The sequence below is a fragment of the Ascaphus truei genome, chromosome 2 (genome assembly GCF_040206685.1).
Source record: "Ascaphus truei isolate aAscTru1 chromosome 2, aAscTru1.hap1, whole genome shotgun sequence".
In the NCBI taxonomy this organism is placed as follows: Eukaryota; Metazoa; Chordata; class Amphibia; order Anura; family Ascaphidae; genus Ascaphus; species Ascaphus truei.
In genome coordinates, this window is record NC_134484.1 from 208,165,690 (window position 1) to 208,185,813 (window position 20,124).

At 45.2% G+C, this 20,124-nt stretch overlaps 1 protein-coding gene across 6 annotated transcripts in view; it reads right to left on the reverse strand.

Moving 5' to 3' along the window:
- The window catches only part of LOC142487132 (glutamate decarboxylase 1-like), a 325,033-nt gene that overhangs the window by 68,567 nt on the left and 236,342 nt on the right, over window positions 1–20,124 (reverse strand). For all 6 annotated transcript variants that reach the window (XM_075585896.1, XM_075585895.1, XM_075585893.1 and 3 more), the window contains one exon: window positions 8,460–8,550. In XM_075585896.1, coding sequence (XP_075442011.1) covers window positions 8,460–8,550 — 91 coding nt within the window. The remainder of the gene's footprint in view (window positions 1–8,459; window positions 8,551–20,124) is intronic.

Genomic DNA, 20,124 nt, shown 5'->3' on the forward strand with positions numbered 1-20,124 from the left:
AAAACTTTTATTGTGGGAACGCACCTCTGTGTTTATTTTTACTTCAGTGGAACCAGTGCTTCGTTTTTCCTTCCTGTTCCTGTTCATCTACAACAACGGAGGCACGGTACACCCCAGGAGAAGTGATACAGCAGGCTCTACAATACGTGAGTTATACCCTCAAGGGAGCCTTTCACTCTCCTCTTTCCAAAGCGGCTGCAAGGTTTGTGTTTTTACCCCATGCTATTACCATGATGCTGTACTAATGCTGGACACCGGCAGGTGTATACTGTCCTTACCTCATTGCTTGTGGGACTTTATTTTCCAGTTACACATCCAACAGGTATATGGGTGTAATTCTATCTCCTAGCCTTATCTTTTGCCGCTTTTGGAGGGGTAATCCGCTGCACATTTAAGTCAATTATTGTCTGCTGTGATTTTGGTTTAGAGCACCATGCAATTTATTCTTTCCCTACACCCAGCCTCAGCCTACCAGCGCTCTACCTAGATCTGACCTCACTGCTGGTAGTTCCCCATTGGCTCCTCTCACTAAATAGTACAATGAGCCCTAAGCTAAATGCTGAGCAGAGTCAGTCTCTGGTTGTGTTTGCTACAAGCTAACTCACAGTCTGCTCTTGTCGTTCTGTTACAGACCCTTGCTTTGTATCCGGACTACTGACTTCTGGCACCCTTGAACCCCGGCTCACTCTACGGACTTCTACCTTCTCCTCTCCTCGATCCTGGCATTGGACTTCGACTACTCTTGACCTCTCCGACCCTGATTCCGGCAAGTACCTATACGTTCCTACACTCTCCTGCCCTCACCAAGGCTATCCACAACTACTCTGCTTACCGGACCCGCCCACGCAGCTGTAGGGCGGTGGTTTATCTGTATCCCCACCTCTGCCTCAAAGTCCAGTCCGGTTTGTGGTGAGCACCCGTGATATTCCCGTGACATTATTCTCAGTCCAACAGACCTGGACTCCGCCGAGGTGAGTCGACGCTTACACGAATATGATGATTTGTTCAAAGAAGTAGAGGCGTGCCTCTCACAAAATAATCAGCGAATGGAACTGCTCCAAAATTCCTTAGGCATCATCTCCGACCAACTTAAATCTCTTCTGTCCTCTCCTGACACCGCTGCCGCTCCTTCTGCTCCTACTTTCTCCCGCCAGTACTCCAAGCGGCATCTTCTGAACCTCGTCTACCCACTCCTAATCGCTATGTGGGGGATCCTTCAGCCTGTCGTGGCTTGCTGGGGCAGTGTGCCATTCAGTTTGAACTTCTACCCTCTTATTTCCCTTCTCCCCGTTCAAGGTCACGTACACCATCTCGTTGCTGACCGACGATGCCTTGGTCTGGGCTACACCCATATGGGAGCAACACCCGGACCTGACCTCCAACCTGTACTGATTCTGTACAGAATTCTGTAGAGTGTTCGATACACCAGGTAGGAGGGTAACAGCCGCATCTTCTCTCCTCAACATTGTACAGGGAAAACGTACTGTGGCCCGCTACGCACTTGAATTCCACACCGTTGCGACAGAAACCCGGTGGAACGACGAAGCGCTTGCCGCAGTGTTCTGGAAGGGCTTAAAACGACTCCCTCAAGGATGAATTGGCCGCTCTGGAACATCTCACGGCATTGGAGGAACTCATCACGCTCTGCATCCGTATGGACCAGAGGCTCCAGGAGCGAAGAGCGGAGAAGGGGAAGCGCCAAAGAGGTACTGTATACAACCCATTTCTGTCCCACATACAACTCCCGGGGAGCCTGCCTCCATATCCACAGAAGAGCCCATGCAGCTGGGTGGTACTCGCCTGTCTCTGGCAGAGAGATTATGCCAAAGTCGCGCAGGGCTGTGCCTCTACTGCGGAAATAGTGAACAGCTGGTGAGTACCTGCCCATCTAAGTCAGGAAACGCCAGCCCCCAGTGAGTACTGGGAGAACTAAACTGGGTATGGTAACCTCTCCCTCCTCTCCCAAACTGCCGTCTAAGGTACCCCTTCCAGTAACCTTATCAGGAGCCTTTGGGGACACAGCCACACAGGCCTACCTAGACTCCGGTTCCGGTGGAAACTTTATCGATCAGAGTTTTGCAGAAAATAATCGGATTCCACTGATAGCCAAGGATCGGCCCGTGGGCTTTGACGGTAGGCCTTTAGAGCCCGCATTCATATCACAGCAGACCATTCCTCTCCTTCTCAAAATAACCAGTCACCATTCCTAACACATTCAGCTGGATGCCATTCACACGCCGGCGGTAGACTTGATACTGGGGCTTCCCTGGCTCCAGCTTCACAACCCCCCAGATTGACTGGCTCGAGTCACAGCCCATCACCTGGGGAGTCCGGTGTCAAAAGGTTTGTCTGGATTTCCCCAAAGCTCTAATAGGGGCCGCGCGTCCGGAATCTAGTAACTCCCTTCTTCCGGATGTCTACTGGGACTTCAGAGACGTCTTCGACAAGATTCAGTCTGAGGAATTACCACCCCATCTCACCTATGATTGTCCTATAGATCTTCTCCCTGGCGCTATTCCCCCCAGAGGTTTTCCTACCCGCTGTCCGCCCCCGAGACCATGGCAATGAAACAATACATACAGGAGAACCTCCAGAGAGGCTTTATTTGCAAGTCTTCTTTTACGGCAGGAGCAGGCTTCTTTTTTGTAAAGAAGAAGGATGGCACATTGCGCCCATGTATTGATTATCGCGGCTTCAACAAGGTGACTGTCAAGAATCGGTACCCTCTACACTTGATTGCTGAACTTTTCGATAGGTTACAGGGCGTCACTATCTTCTCCAAGCAGGACCTCCGGGGAGCCTACAACTTGGTCTTGATTCGTCAGGGAGATGAGTGGAAGACGGTCTTCAACACGCGGGATGGGCACTATGAGTACCCGGTGATGCCCTTCAGTCTCTGCAACGCGCCCGCAGACTTCCAGGATTTCATTAACGACATCTTCAGAGACCTCCTGGATCAGCACGTGGTGGTCTACCTGGACGATATCCTTATCCCAAAGAAAGAACCCACAGGCCAGATTGCATCCCTGTGCATTCTTTTCTAGGAAGTTCTCTGCAGCAGAACGGAATTATGATGTGGGTAACCGTGAGCTCCTCGCGATCAAAATGGCCTTGGAGGAGTGGCGTCACCTGCTGGAAGGTGCTGAGTAACCTGTCACCATCCTTACGGATCATAAAAACCTCTTGTACTGTATATCGAGACTGCCCGTCGTCTGAGTGCCCGGCAGGCACGTTGGTCCCTCTTCTTCACCCGGTTCAACTTCCTTATACCTCTCGGGTTCAAAGAATGTTAAAGCAAATGCACTATTTTGTCAATTCGCAGTAGAAGATAAGACCGTGGACCACCTAGAGACTATTCTTCCATCTAAAGGTGTCCTGTCGGCCAATACCTTCGACGCACTGGCTGAAATCACCAAGGTTCAAGATCAGATTCCTCAGGGTCTCAGGGTGCCAGTTGGGTGACTGTTTACACCCCCTACCTTTTACCAGAAGGAAATGTAATAGTGGCACGCAGCCAAGATGGCAGGTCATCCAGGGATCAAAAGGACTATAGATCTCTCTGGTGGCCAGGCATGTGAAAGGATATTCAGCATTACGTCTCAGCATGTCCCACCTGTGCACAAAACAAGACACCATGGAATAAACCTCCAGGACTCCTGCAACCCCATTCCTGACCGACCATGGGAACATCTCTCGATGGACTTTATTGTCGACCTCCCCAAATCTAAGGGAATGGACACGATACTAGTAGTGGTCGACCGCTTTTCTAAAGAAGCGCACTTTATCCCACTCAAAGGCTTACCCAGCGCCCCTAAACTAGCTGAGGTATTTGTGAGGGAGGTCTTCAGGCTCCATGGGTCACCCCAAACCATTGTCTCTGATCGAGGGTCGCAGTTTGTCTCGAGATTCTGGAGTGCCTTCTGTAAAAGACTTAACGTGGCACTTCACTTCTCCTCTGGATACCACCACAGACCAATGGTCAAACTGAATGAACCAACCAGTCTCTAGAGCAGTTCCTTGGTTGCTTCATATCTGACTCTCAAGATTATTGGCTCGATCTACACCCATGGGCAGAATTCGCACATAATAACCTCAGGAATGAGTCCACTCTACAGTCTCCATTTTTTTTCCAATTATGGCTTCCATCCCTCTACCCTTCTTCAGTCTGGTTCTATTACAGGAGTTTCGGCCGCGGAGGAGAGGATTCAGGATCTTCAGACTTCCTGGTCTAGGATTCAGGATAATCTCAGACGGGCCACTGCTATGCAGAAGAAACAGGCTGATCGCCATCGTCAGAAACCACCCAATTATGCCCCGGTTCAGAAGGTATGGTTATCCACAAAGAACAACCAATTAAAAGTCACATCCCCGAAATAGGCACCCAGATATATTGGTCCATTTCTAATATTGGAGAGAATTAATCCTGTCACCTACCGTCTGAAATTGCCTACAACTATGAGGATTCCCTCTACTTTTCACTGCTCTCTACTGAAGCCATTCATACCTAATCCTCAGGGTCCACACGTCACACCCTGTCCCAGACTGGTAAACGGACAAGAGAAGTTTGAGGTGCAGTCTATCTTGAACTCTCGTATCTCTAGAGGAGGACTCCAATATTTGGTACATTGGAGCGGCTTTTACCCGAAGAGAGGTCTTGGATTCCGCATGACCAGGTACATGCTCCCAGGCTTACCCGGGCATTTAATCTTAAATTCCCTCTAAAGCCTTGTATGGATCGTCCGGAGGCCAACCTTGATGGGGGGGTACTGTAAAGACGCCGCCTCTCCTACCTCTGCGGCGTCCCGTCACGGCTCCCCGCTGCTCACCTCTTCTACCGCTGAGGCGCACAGGACCCAGCCCTGCATCTCGTCCTCCCTCCATCCGGCTGCACGCGCATCTCCTGCAGGGCGTGTGCACCGCCGAGGCAGACCCCTGCATGCGTCAACGTCTGTCAGCAGCCTCCTCACTGCTGCACCACTATCCCACCCCCTGCAGGTGTCACGCGTGCGCTCACGCGGATGGCCATCCTTGTGGTTTCCAATTACCTACAGCCTCTCACACCTGTCCTACACCCAGCCTCAGCCTACCAGCGCTCTACCTATGTCTGACCTCACTGCTGGTAGTTCCCCATTGGCTCCTCTCAGTATATAGTGCACTCAGCCCTAAGATGATTGCTGAGCATAGTCTGTCTCTGGTTGTGCTTACTACAAGCTACCTTGCAGTCTTCTTTTGTCATTCTGTTACAGACCCTTGCTTTGTATCCGGACTTCCGACTTCTGGCACCCTTGAACCCCGGCTCGCTCTACGGACTTCTACCTTCTCCTCTCCTCGATCCTGGCATTGGACTTCGACTACTCTTGACCTCTCCAACCCTGATTCCGGCAAGTACCTGTATGTTCCTACACTCTCCTGCCCTGACCCAGGCTATCCACAACTACTCTGCTTACCGGACCTGCCCACGCGGCTGTAGGGAGGTGGTTTATCTGTATCCCCATCTCAGCCTCGTGGTCCAGTCTGCTTTGTGGTGAGCACCCGTGATATTCCCGTGACAAACCTGCGGACCCACGGGCGACACCTTCGGGGAAGATCCGGGGGCCCCACAGCTGTGGGGACCCTGCAGACCCACAGGGACCACCCGAGGGCCCCCCACCATCATGTAAACCCCCCCAGGGCCCCCAGACCCCATGGGAACAACCTGAGGGCCCCAAAAAACCTGTGGGGATGACACGGGGATCCCATTGGGGCCCGCGCAGACCTACGGGGACCACCTGGAGGCCCACGGCTCCTAGCGGGCTCCTCCCGCTAGGACCCCAGACACCCGTAGGCACCCCCGGGGTTCACTGTGGCACCTGCAGACAGCCGTCGGGCCCATCGGCCTGGGGTATTAATCCTGTATGTAAAAAAATGAATCGTGTTTTTATGTTGGGGCACAGGGGGTGGGTGGGTTATGTATTAATGTTAATTAAATATGGTAATATTTATTGTGGGCCTAAGAGGTGGGTAGTGGGGCTGTTCTGTGTATAGTTTTTATTGTGGGTAGCGGGGGTTGGTGAAGGAGGTATTGTCCCCAAGGATGGGTTGTTAGGCCTTCCGGGTGGGTAGTGGGGGAGGGTGTTTGGCCTCCCGGGTGGGTAGTGGGGGAGGGTGGGTTAACCCCTTAATTACTCAATGGGTTCGGGGACATTAGATTGTCGCTTTTTATTCCTCTGTATTGTTTGCAGCAATGGAGGACATGGATTGGGTGAGGATGAGGATAGCCTTCATCGTGGCTGCCTGGCAGGGGTGAGTGCAAGATTTATTCATTTTATTTATGCTGATTAGTGTTGTATTTTAATTGGGCAAATGCATTATTATCCATATGTGGATAATAGTAATTTTGCCCATTATTGTACTGTATGTATTAGGGGGGGGGAGTTGTGTATTAGATATTGTAAGGTTTATTGGGGGCCTAGGAGAACTCCGACTCTTCTTCTGCGTTCTTCAGCCACTCAACAAATTTTTTCATTTGCTCCAGGAACACACTCTTTCCTTTGGCGACATGCGCATCTTTGTACCACTTCAGAATAGGCTCTTCACTCAGAACTTCAGCTTTATAAAAAAGCACCACGATTTTCTGGACTATACTAAACTATACACAAAAATATAATTTGTGATTGTAATCAGAATTACTTTTGTTTCTTACAGAACGAAAAAAGGATTTCAACCGGTTTTGCACCGGCATCATAAGAGAACAGTCAGGGACGTTTTAAAGCCGCATTTCCCATTCAAAAGATTTGCCATAAAATCAATATGTTCTAACAAAGCAGAAAGAAGAACACAGCCGCTTCCTGTTATATGTATTGTTTGTATTGTGGGTAGCAGGGGTGGGTGAAGGCGGTATTAGCCCAAAGGATAGGTGTTTAGACCTTGCGGATGGGTAGCTGGAGGGGTTAACCCCTTCATTACCTTAGCGGTATTAACTGCTAAGTTAATCAAGGGATTAAGTCCACCAGCAGCCCCCCCCCGCAATGCCTAAACACCCACCAAGGGCCAAATACCCCCAACACCCACCACCGCTAACCACAATAAACCTGGCATGGGTGGTTACCCCCTTCATTGCCTTATCGGTTAGCCGCTGAGGTAATGATTTGGGCTGTAAATGCATTTTTCATGCATCTGATTCATGCCGGGGGCCTCCGGGGACAATATTAATGGGTATCATATCAGGAGTACCTGGCATCAATCCGAGGCAGGAAAAATTCATATTTTTTTTCTAAGTCCCGTCGCAGCACTTCTCCCCAGCTCCTCCCCACCTTCTTGCCAACTTTTTTTGGAAAGGCGATTTGGTGTGAAAATCTCAATTCTAGAGTGGCGATCAGCTGTGATACGCTGATCAGGGCTACTAGAATAACAGTAGTTTGATAAACTGGAGATCAGTGGCGAGAAGAGGCTTCTTGCCGCCCTATTTGGCAAATTATTTTTTCCGCCAAAAAAATGTTGAATCTCGAATCATATGCCAACTTCTCGGAGCTTACTGAATCGCAATAGGAACTTTCGGCGAGAACCTGGCAAAAACAGACTTATTGGAGCTCTCTGCATAGGCCCCTAGATGTGTTTAAGCACTCTTCTTATATATCCATCACTTACTCTTGCAATAAAACAATGCCGAATGTCATATTATAATTGAAATAATGAGTATATGGCAGTACACATCTTTTAGCCAAAATGAAAGATTATTTCACAGCTATTTGAAGATTTACTGTTGTTGTTTTTAGAAAGAATGACATGTTGGTTTCCAGAGATATTAAATGCACATAATGGTGCTTTGTATTCCATTTAAAATAAATGCTATGTGACTTTAAAAAACTTTCTTAAAAATTGATCAGAGCAGTAGAAACAAAACTGCAGAATCTGTAACATATAACAAAAATCTGTAACATACTGTATAGAAATACAGTAGGTGTTTTATAACAACATAGTAATGATAAAAACTGATATAAATAAACATTCAAGTACATTTGCTGTAAGGTGACCTCTTGTTCCTGAACTTCTGTTATAGAATACAACCCTAATTCTTTGAGGGGTCACCCTTGAAAATATAATTTTGTAATACAATGATATTGAATTGTACATATATACGGAATTTACATAATTGTAGGCCCATTTTGAAATAAAATCCTGTTATACGCATATCAATCCCAATTTCTAAAGTAAAATGATCTAATACTTAGACTAATAAACTAATGTTCCCAAAGAATTGTAATATAAAGTATACAGTATATATATTTGCCATTCCTAACACACTGAAAGTATACCGTAGATATTCCAGTCTGTGTACTGAACAGAAGACTGTGCTTTATATCTTTGTTGTTGTACAGTATGTTTTTTGTCAAAACAATGGAGAAAGGGCACATTCCAATGCTTTTTTTTTTGTTCTGACATGTTAGCCAATTAATTAGATTACAATTTAAAGTGCATACATGTTAGTGTTGGCAGTTGCTGTCAGCCATTCCCCAGCTAGTCCAATTATGTCAAGGCCACTTGAAATCTGGTTGAAAAAACGAGGATGTCCTATTATAGTGAAAGGGGAAAATATGAGAGTTAGAAAAATATGACTGTACAATATAATTTTACTTTCATTTTATAGACTAGCCCAAAGGACGAATCAACAAACAGATCAAAGTATTATATTAATAATAATGATAATAATAATAATAATAATAATAATAATAATAATAATATTTAGATCTCCAAACATTCACATAACACATATATATTACAACTATATAACCATTTACACTGTGTGCTGAGTTTTGTAAATATTTATTCCAGGTGAAATATAATTTCAGTAGTCCTTCTGGGGTGAAATCCATGACCTCAAATTTATCTGCCTACATCGATTTTTTTTGTTGCAAAAAATGGTTAAACAACTACAGTAAGATCATATCTACAAGATACCACCCAAGTTCTCAATATATTCAACAATCTCACTTTGAATAAAAACTATACACTAGTCACATGTGACGTCTCATCACTGTACACTGTTATGGAGCACAAACAAGGGTGTTTAGCAGCAAAGTATTTTTTGGAGAAGGAGGGCACTTTCACAGGAGCACAGATAGATTTTCTTATCACTACCATTATGTTTACACTCACACATAATTTTTTCTGGTTTGATAAACACATGTATTTACAAATTAAGGGCACAGCCATGGGCACCAGGTTTGTACTGAGCTATACAAATCTCCAAATCGGGAAGTGGGAGGATCTATCCACCTGGTCCCAACATGATTTCGGTGCAAACCTGGAGCTCTGGAAACGTTACATAATTTACCTTATGGTGAATTACGTAGGATCAAACGTAATTGTAGTAATGCCAGTGTATTTGAGGAACAGTCTGAGGCCATAACAAGGGAATTCAAATACAAACATTATAAATATCCAATTCTGAAGGAAGCCTATTCTAAGGCTAAGAACCTTAGAACCTTGACAGCAAATAATTATTAACTTACAAGAATAAAAAAGGCTTTGAATCCAAATAATCTGATGGGATTTTTAATGTTCCGTTTGTAACCAATACAATGCCCTAGCACCAAATATCAGAAAGGTGATTAATAAACACTGTCATCTGGTATTAAACTACCCCATACTACAAACTCATTTACCCTCTATTCCCAGAATTATTTTCACTAAGGCAGACAGTTTTAAGAAAAAAGTGGCCTCTATTTGTTTAAAAAACAGCAGAACAAACCAGGATCTCACACATCTTTGGAGACCAAAGGCTTCTACAAATGTTTGAGAGGCAAACTGTGTAAACTAAATGTTCATGAACCTAAACAGGTCAAGAATTTTTCTTCAACTAAGACTAATATTGAAAACACTATCAACAACTTTATCAGTTGCGACTCAATCAATGCCATTTATCTTATCTAATGTCCCTGTAACAAACAATATATAGATAGAACAACGAGAAAACTAAATTTGAGATGTGCTGAGCATATAATGAATATACAAAGGGGCTTGCTACACATAATCTATCCAAGCACTTCAAAGAATTTCATAACCAAAATCCAATGGGGATACTTTTTGTATGAATAGCAAAACTTTCTACCAATTGGAGAGGAGGTGATACAATTATTGAGATTTCCAGATTGGAAACTAGGTGGATACATACCCTAAAAACCTTATCCCACATGGACTTAATGTGGAAATAGATCTGGGTGCCTTTCTCATTGATTAGTGTCACTATAACAGTCCTAAATATCTGAATGGTCTACTTAACTGTTATATAATTACATAGTTAAATAGTAGATGAGGTTGAAAAAAGACATATGTCCATCAAGTTCAACCTATGCCGAATTTAGACAACTGATACTTTATCCTATATCTATACTTTCTTATTTATCCAGAGGAAGGCAACCAAAAAAACCAGTGTCATATCAGCCAATGATATCTCATAAGGGAAAAAATAAATTCCTTCCTGACACCAAGAATTGGCAATCAGATTACTCCCTGGATCAACATTCTTCCATGATTACTTATTTGGTATATCCCCGTATACCTTTCCTTTCTAAAAAGATGTACAACCTTTTTTTAACAAATCTATTTTATCTGCCATCACAGTCCCCATGGGTAATGAATTCCACATTTTAACTGTAAAGAAGCCTTTCCTTTGTTGCTGGCGAAATCTCCTTTCCTCCAACCTAAATTGATGCCCCCGAGTCCTTTGTACTGCCCCTGGGATGAATAGTTCTTATGAAAGTTCCTTGTACTGTCCCCGGATATATTTGTATATAGTTATCATATCCCCTCTTAGACGCCTCTTTTCTAATGTAAATAAATCTAATTTAGCTAGCCTCTCCTCATAAGTTAGATTGTCCATCCCCTTTATTAATTTGGTCTATAGTTCCATAATGTCTTTTCTAAGGAGTGGTGCCCAAAATTGGACTCTATATTCAAGGTGTGGTCTTACACTACCGACACGTTTAATTCGAGCACGGCTAGCACCGCAAGCCGGGGGATGCCCCGGCGTGCTAGCCGCACTCCCTCAGCGTGCCGCGCATCACCGATGCGAGGTTACGCGTCATCGGGTGCCTGCGCCCCCTGCACGCGCGTCCAGGGCTCCCCGAGGGAGCCCTGGTGTCCCGCGATGTGGGGGACGGCGGCAGGGGGTTCCGGGGGACCCGGCGGACCTGGCAGCGGGAGGGAGAGCACCCCGATCGGAGGGCGCTCTTCCGCTGCTTCGGCGCGCGCCCGGCACCCTCCGGCACGCGCCAGGTTACTGCTGCGGCCGAGAACGGGCAAATGCTCGAATAAACTCGGCCGCAGCAGTACTAATGCTTTGTAAACAGGCATACTTATGTTTACTTCCCTTCCACCCATTGCCCGTTTAATTCAAGATAAGATCTTGTTTGCCTTTGCAGCTACGGCATGACTTTTGGCACTATTGCTAAGCCTGCTCTCTACAAGCACTCCTAAATCCTTCTCCATCAAGGATTTCCCCAATTTATCCACATTTAATTTGTAAGTCATCTGTTTATTCTTGCTTCCCAAATGCATTACCTTACATTTATCTGTATTAAACTTCATCTGCCATTTACCTGCCCAAGTTTCCAGTCTCTCCAAGAACTTCCTGAGAGAAAAGACATCCTGCTCTGATTCTATTACCTTACACAATTTAGTATCATCAGCAAAGATATAGACTTTACTCTCGATGCCAACCTCAAGGTCATTAATAAACAAGTTGAAAAGCAGGGGTCCCAATACCGATCCCTGAGGTACTCCACTCACGAGCTTAGCCCAACCTGAAAAAGTTCCATTTATGACAACACTCTGTTGTATTGTATGTCTCTATTTATATAGCACCAAAAGTGTACTCAGCGCTTCACAAAGAATACAGTACAGGGAATTATAATAATATTACGCAGCAAAATCAGACAGTAGGAAAGGAAATCCCAGCCATGAAGAGCTTGTAATCTAAGAGGTATGATGGGAGACTTACAGAGACAGCAGTTGAGGGAATAAGTGCTGTTGATGGCAGTGCTTGGTCACAATGGTTGGTAGGAGTGACTGTGGGTGTGGGACAATAGCCACGAGTACAGGCTATTGGGATGCTTTATTTGTGGGGTGAGTTTTAAGTTTAGTCAGTATTAAATCAGAAGGTTAACACCATTTACAGGGGAAGAGATGGCAGGGAAGCGAGGGTGAGAGCAAGGGTGTATGTCTTGGTTCAGGCTTAGGAGAGAACCCCAGCAGTAGGGAGGATTAGATAGAGGGTGTGAATAGAGGATTTGTGTGTGTGCTTTTTATTGAGGGGTAAAGACGTTGTTGGGAGGGAAGTGTGTAAATAAATGTGCAGTGTGGAATGGGGAAGCTGGAGAGAACAAAGACGTTCACAAAGGAGTGAGGAAACAGTAAACAGAAAAAGCAATAGAGAGGGCATAATGAGATGCAGAAAGAAAGACAGCCCAGGTATTGGAGGATAAAAAGATTTCAAACATTCACAGCATTTAGAAAGCCAAGTTCTCACAGTTTCAAAGTTGTTGTTGTGCAGAGTCCAGATCTTCCTCTAATCTTCACCTACATTTTCAAATCCAAAATGAACTCCAGACACCTTCAATGTGACACTTTGATGTTGCACAAAGCCATATGGCTCACAGCCAAGAGAGGCTGCCTTAAATAGTGAAACACATTCACTTGACTAACAATTAAAGTAGGGGTCTGCCCATTCAGCTCATACCAGGTAAGATGTTAATTTAATAAAAGTTATTTCAATTGTAGATTAAATCTGCTCACACAGACAGTTGTCTATCCTTCAACCAGCTTTCAATCCAGGTGCATATATTTTTACTGAGTCCAATTTGCTTAATTTTGTATACCAACCTCGTGTGGAACCATATCAAGCCTTTGCTAAATCTAAGTAGACCACATCAACTGCATTACCCTCGTCTAAATTCCTACTTACTGATCTATCCTTCTTAAATCCATGCTGACTATTACTAATAATTTTGTTTTCCATTAGGTATTCCTGAATATTATCACATATTAAAACTTCAAGTAGTTTCCCCACAATTGAAGTCAGGCTTATAGGTCTGTAATTCCACGGTTCTAATCTAGTTGTATCACTCTTTATATTTAAGTTTCCCACTTCCCAAACTTCCCCATTTATTTCGCTTTTTTTTTCTCCTATTGATAAAGCTGTCTGAAGTTCCAATTGACATTGAGCGGTTCAGCTAAGCCAAAAACCTTGAGAACAAGAGCAATGTTCCAATGTTATGAAAAATACGAGACAGAAAGGCATGATTTCCCATTCTGAAGGTGGGGGCTTTTGAGGTTCTGTATGTAGAGAAAAGGTCACCAGCTTAATAAAGTATTATTGCTGAATCATCTCATTTAGATATCCCATAATGTCATTAACTCAATGTATTCGTGTGCATAATTTGTTTACCTTTTACGCTTACGTAGTGACGACACGCAACCTTGTATAGGGGGCGTGGGTTTAGTATTTTGTGTATAAATAAGCCCTGTATGCAACATGTCTTTGGGAGGGTTTTATTTTGAAACTCTCCTCTGCGTGTGCACCGCACAAGCAATAAACTTATTTGTCATTCTGCAAAATATATCCTCAGACTTGTGTTGTTATTCACAAACTTTATCAGATGGCGCCCGAATAGGGACCCATCTGATAAAGTTTGTGAATAACAACACAAGTCTGAGGATATATTTTGCAGAATGACAAATAAGTTTATTGCTTGTGCGGTGCACACGCAGAGGAGAGTTTCAAAATAAAACCCTCCCAAAGACATGTTGCATACAGGGCTTATTTATACACAAAATACTAAACCCACGCCCCCTATACAAGGTTGCGTGTCGTCACTACGTAAGCGTAAAAGGTAAACAAATTATGCACACGAATACATTGAGTTAATGACATTATGGGATGTCTAAATGAGATGATTCAGCAATAATACTTTATTAAGCTGGTGACCTTTTCTCTACATACAGAACCTCAAAAGCCCCCACCTTCGGAATGGGAAATCATGCCTTTCTGTCTCGTATTTTTCATAACATTGGCACATTGCTCTTGTTCTCAAGGTTTTTGGCTTAGCTGAACCGCTCAATATCAATGCTTTATCACTATTCAATCTGTTCACTATTATGAGTGGTGTTCCATTAACTATACCCTTTATTGGGGATACTATATACTCGCTAGTATATCCTTTTTTTTATTTTTCTCAATACTTTTATTGTAGATTAATACATTTATGGTATTGTTTTACATTTTTTAATTATATTAAATTGTTAGACTTGTTATGGTTATTTGTGTAATTATATTTACATACCCTTGTGTTACTATTTCTCATTGCTTTGTTAGGCTTCCCATGATTGATTGAATCTTTGGACTATCTGTGATTGGCATCTGTCCACAGTTCTATCAGTCAATGGCAATGCACATGTGTGTGTACTGTATATATGCTGTGCTAACTTGCAATGCTTCACTACCCCTGAGGAATTTCCCACACTAGGAATGAAACGCATAGTGTTTTAATTTGTGTGGACCTGTAGCGCATCTATCCGATTTAAACTGCCCTAATATTGTTGACTTGAGAGGAGGAAAAATAGCGATGGGACCGGTGCATTTACAACAGCTGACCGATTTCCCTACCACATTCTGATGTCACGAGAACAGGACTTTGAGCTTCTATCGCGAGATCTAACTACTGGAGTAGTAGCCCCGGAGACAGATGCATCGGATGTGAGAGGGAGACGCCGATATTTCCTTTCCATTGCCCGTGCGGTGGAATACACTAACAATGCTCATTTTATCTGCTACATTGTAAGTATTCATTTTTCTTGTTGAGCATAAATTTTATCCTTAAGTACTTCACAATTTTGGCACTCCTTTGTAATCCACAGGTACTGTATCACTGCAGTTGGGATTTTATTGTTATCTCGAATTAATTTAATTCTTGGCACTTCTTATTTGTATAATTTGATTTACAATCTGTTCACCTAGTTGTGCCCTAGGATCAAATGTTTCTTTTAATATAATTTTATCTTTATGTAAGATTGGGAACATTGTGGCTGCATATGGGGACTCCCCACACTTTGCATACCTCTGATTATTTGCGCACCTTTTATTATACAATATATATATATATATATATATATATATAGACAGTGGTCGACAAATAACCCACAAATCTACTCGCCGAACCAAAAAATCTACTCGCCACCTAGTCCCTCCCCCAGCCTTGCCCCAGTCCCGCCCCCAGTCCGGCCCCCAGGCCGCCCCTAGTCCCGCCCCCAGGCCGCTTTAAAAAAAATTGAATAACATTCGTTTTTGACATCATTTTATTTATTGTATTACATTATACTACAATTAGTCCTTGTTACGTGTGTGTGTGTGTGTAAATGTCGGATTTAGAAAAAAGAGAGCGCGAGGGAGAGCGAGACAGAGAGTGAGACGGAGAGAGCGTGAGAGAGACAGAAAGAGCGTGAGAGAGAGACAGAGAGAGCATGAGAGAGAGAGACAGAGAGAGCGTGAGAGAGAGAGAGAGACAGAGAGCGTGAGAGAGAGACAGAGAGAGCGTGTGAGAGAGCGAGAGACAGAGAGAGCGAGAGACAGAGAGAGTGAGAGAGAGAGGGAGACAGAGCGTGAGAGAGAGGGAGACAGATACTGGTGGGGGGCGGTGGGGTGACTGACTGGGTGGGGTGTGGGGTGACTGACTGGGTGGGGGGGTGGGGTGACTGACTGGGTGGGGGGTGGGGTGACTGACTGGGTGGGGGGGTGGGGTGACTGACTGGGTGGGGGGGTAATATACTGGGTGGGGGGGTGGTGTGACAGGGGGGGTGGGGTGACTGGGGGGTGGGGTGACTGACTGGGGGGTGGGGTGACTGACCAGGTGACTGACTGGGTGACTGACTGTGTGGGTGACTGGGTGGGTGACTGGGGAGACTGGCTGTGTGATGGGTGACTGACTGGGTGACTGGGTGGGGTGCCTGACTGGGTGACTGAGTGACTGGGTGACTGACTGGGTGACTGGGTGGGGGGGTGGGGTGACTGACTGGGTGACTGGGTGGGGTGACTGGGTGGGGGGTGTGGTGACTGACTGGGTAACTGGATGGGGGGTGGGGTGACTGACTGGGTGTCTGGGTAACTGGGTGGGGGGGGTGACTGACTGGTGACTTTTTGACTGACTGAGTGACTGGGTGGGGGGGTGGGGTGGGTGACTGAGTGGGTGAGTGACTGATTGGGGGGCTACTTCTGGTGTCCTGCACACACACACTCACTTTCTCTCCCAAACACAGACACACTTTCTCTCCCATACACACACACACACTCTCATATAAACACACCTCTCTCATATACACACACACACACACACACACTCATATACACACGCATGAGGGGCATAAAGTGCAGGGGAATTGCAGCAGAGGAGTGGAGGGGAAAGGGTGCTGCTGCAGGGAGGCTCTGTGCCTCTGTGGGGGGAGGGGGAGGGTGGGGTGATCGGTACCTGGGCACCCTGGGGATGGTGGTATGTGGGCAGCCAGGGAGGGGGGTCTCAGAAGGCTGTGGGGGACTATGGCTCTTGGGTGGAGCGGTGAGGGAGGGGATCCATGCAGCCGAGGTCTCTCTTACCTTCCTGGCAGTGGCTGGAGCTGGTTGGCTTCTCTCTCTCGCTTTAGCTGAGGGGGGGTAGCTTCCTCTTCCTCTCCAACAGGCACCGGAGTGAGGCGAGCGGGGGGGGATGGGAGGGGGTTGGCTTCCTCTTCCTGCTGCAGCTTCTCCTCTGTCCCTGGCTCCTCCATTCCTATGCAGCAGCCGGAGGAGGGGGGGGATCGAGGGGCAGGAAGAGGGGGTGAGATTGAGGGGCAGGAGGAGGGGGGGATCGAGAGGCAGGAGGAGGGGAAGGGGGCAGGAGGAGGAGAAGGGGAAGGGGAAGGGGGAGGGGAGTGCCAACGCGCCTGAGGGAGGGCATAGAGGCAGCAGCGGGAAGGAGCAGAAGGGCCGCGGGAGTGATTTCGGGAGCCATGTGGGGACCAGGGGGATCGCACACAGAAGGCAGCGGGATGGAGGCACAGAGAGTGCTTACTCTCCAAAAGATCTCCGGGCAAAAAGAATGGCCGCTCGTTAGGGGCGGGCTCATATAGAGCCTGGCCGCATGCCCACAAAGCCTGGGAGCGCGCGCCAATCAGCAGTCAGGTAGGGGGAGTTTTTGTTTTGTTTTTCAGCACGAGCAGGGAAAATTAAAAAAAAAACACGTGTGCTGCTTGGGCCAATAGGAGCTCACCAGGATGTTAAATCCACTCGCCCGGGGCGTGCAGATGTATAGGTTTGTTGAATACTGTTTTATATATATAAATATATATATATATATATATATATATACATACAGTGTTCGACAAATCCGGTCGCCTGCATGGAAGTGGCCTTCCTTTTTAAGTCTTGATCCATGGCACGTAAGTACTCTCCTATACCCCAACACACCAACATGCCTCTCCCATGTCTCTCAGGATGGTAAGAAAAAATAGGCACTGATACCCAGGAAACAAAAAGAATAAATGATGTCCAAGAGATCGTGTACCCATAAAACCAATAATATTTAATGGTTCATCCAAAAAACAGCTACATCACGGGTATACAAACCCCCACCAACGCGTTTCAAGCGTAAGCTCTTTCTCAAGGTGACTATTAAGTGTACTCACCAGTCGATTTAAATACTCATGACTCGCGTTGTCGTCCACTCCCCGCTCACTTCCTGAAACCATCGGGAGTGACGCGGGCGTGATGACGTAAGCGCGTGCCGTGAGACATACAAAATATTGCAACTTTATTAATCAAATGACACGAAGACAATAAAAAAAATAAAAAATATAACATTAGAGTACTCGGTGTATTCTTCAACATGGAAAGACAAATGACGAAAGAACATGTTTAAAAAGAAACATCATAAATTTAAATGAATATCTCTAATAAAAGAAAGAAAAACACCTAACAATAAGATGGACAAATTAACCAATGTATAAACACATATAAACCTATAGTAGTATGGAATAATCATAGGTGTGTGTATATAAATATATATATATATATATATATATATATATATATATATATATATATATATATATATATATATATATGTCAAATCTATTGAAAAAAAGAAAATCGTGTAAATAAACTGTACAGGAAACTGGAAATAAACTACTGAGGGTGATTTATATAAATAGTTATATAATACAAAATAATATGTTATTAATAAAAAAAATTATATCAATTTATTTTAATTGTTTTTATAGTTGTTTTTATTAAAATTATATTAATCTCAAAAACCATATGCTTGAACAATATATTATACCTAATATCCACACCACATGATTATGAATATAACTATAATAAACATGGGGGTGAATATATGTATGGACAATGTATTCAATTGAGGAAATTGATTTTAGTAATAAATGAGAGAGAAGAGGCACCTATATAATGTTAATCTATACCCTAAATGGTAGCCCAACTGTCTCACATAATAAACAGATTGCCAATGACCATGAAGATCCCTTCTCCAGACAGAACATGCATAACATGTATAGCAACCCCAACCATAAAGCAACAAGTTTAAAAGCAATTGATAAAGTGATTATTAATTAATGTAGATACAGTCCCAAATCCCAATCAGAGTTGAGACCATAGGGTAATTATTACCACATTTTTATGGATTGGTAAATCCCTAATTCATTATTCAGGGGTGTTTACCTAAAGAACTTTTTTGAATTTTATTTTTGTTTATACAACTGATTGGCATTTTTTTTTTTGGAGCACCACACAATTTTCTTTTCTATCTCCCATGTCTCTCCCATGTCCCTCCTAGGCCTCTCCCATGTCTCTCCCATGTCCCTCCTATGCCTCTCCCATGCTCCACCCTCTGCACGGATCTCCGATGTCCCCCCCACACGCGGATCTCCGATGTCCCCCCTGTGCGCATGGTTCTCCGATGCCTGCCCCCCAGGTGCGCGGCTCTCCAATGCCTGTCCCCCCGTGCGTGGCTTTCTGATGCCTGCCCCCCCCTATGCGCGGCTCTCTGATGCCTGCCCCCTCCCCCAGTGTGCGGCTCTCCGATGTCCCCCGCGGCTGTATGTGTGTGTGACTGAGTATGTGTGTGCATGTGTGTGTGTGTGTGTGTGTGTGTGTGTGTGTGTGTGTGTGTGTGTGTGTGTGTGTGTCTGTGTTTGTGACTGAGTGTCTGTGTGTGTGTGAGATAGAGTAACTGTGTGTGTGACTGAGTGACTGTGTGTGTGACTGAGTGACTGTGTGTGTGACTCAGTGACAGTGTGTGTGACTGAGTGACTGTGTGTGACTGTGTGAGTGACTAAGTGTTTGTGTGTGAGTGACTAAGTGTTTGTGTGTGAGTGACTAAGTGTGTGTGAGTGACCGTGTGTGAGTGACTGTGCGTGTCACTGTGTGTGTGTGTGTGTGTGTGTGTGTGTGTGTGTATCTGAGTGTGTGTGTGTGGCTGTGTGAGTGTGTGTGTGTGTGTGGCTGAGTGTGTGTTTGACTGAGTGTGTGTGTGTATGTGTGACTGTGTGACTGTGTGTGTGTGTGTGTGTGTGTGTGTGTGTGTGTGTGTGTGTGTGTGTGTGTGTGTGTGTGTGTGTGTGTGTGTGTGTGTGTGTGTGTGTGTCACTGTGTGAGTGACTGTGTTTGTGTCACTATGTGACTGACTGACTGTGTGTGTGTCACTGTGTATGTGTGTGACACTGTGTGTGTGTGTGTGTGTGTGTGTGTGTGTGTGTGTGTGTGTGTGTGTGTGTGTGTGTGTGTGTGTGTGTGTGTGTGTGTGTGTGTGTGTGTGTGTGTGTGTGTGTGTATGACTGTGTGTGTGAGTTACTGTGTGTTTCACTGTGTGAGTGACTGTGTGTGTGTGTGTGTGTGTGTGTGTGTGTGTGTGTGTGTGTGTGTGTGTGTGTGTGTGTGTGTGTGTGTGTGTGTGTGTGTGTGTGTGTGTGTGTGTGTGTGTGTGTGACTGACTGTGTGTGTGTCACTGTGTATGTGTGTGACACTGTGTGTGTGTGTGTGTGTGTCCCGCGCGTGGATCTCTGATGTCCCCCCTGTGCGCGTGGCTCTCCGATGCTTGCCCC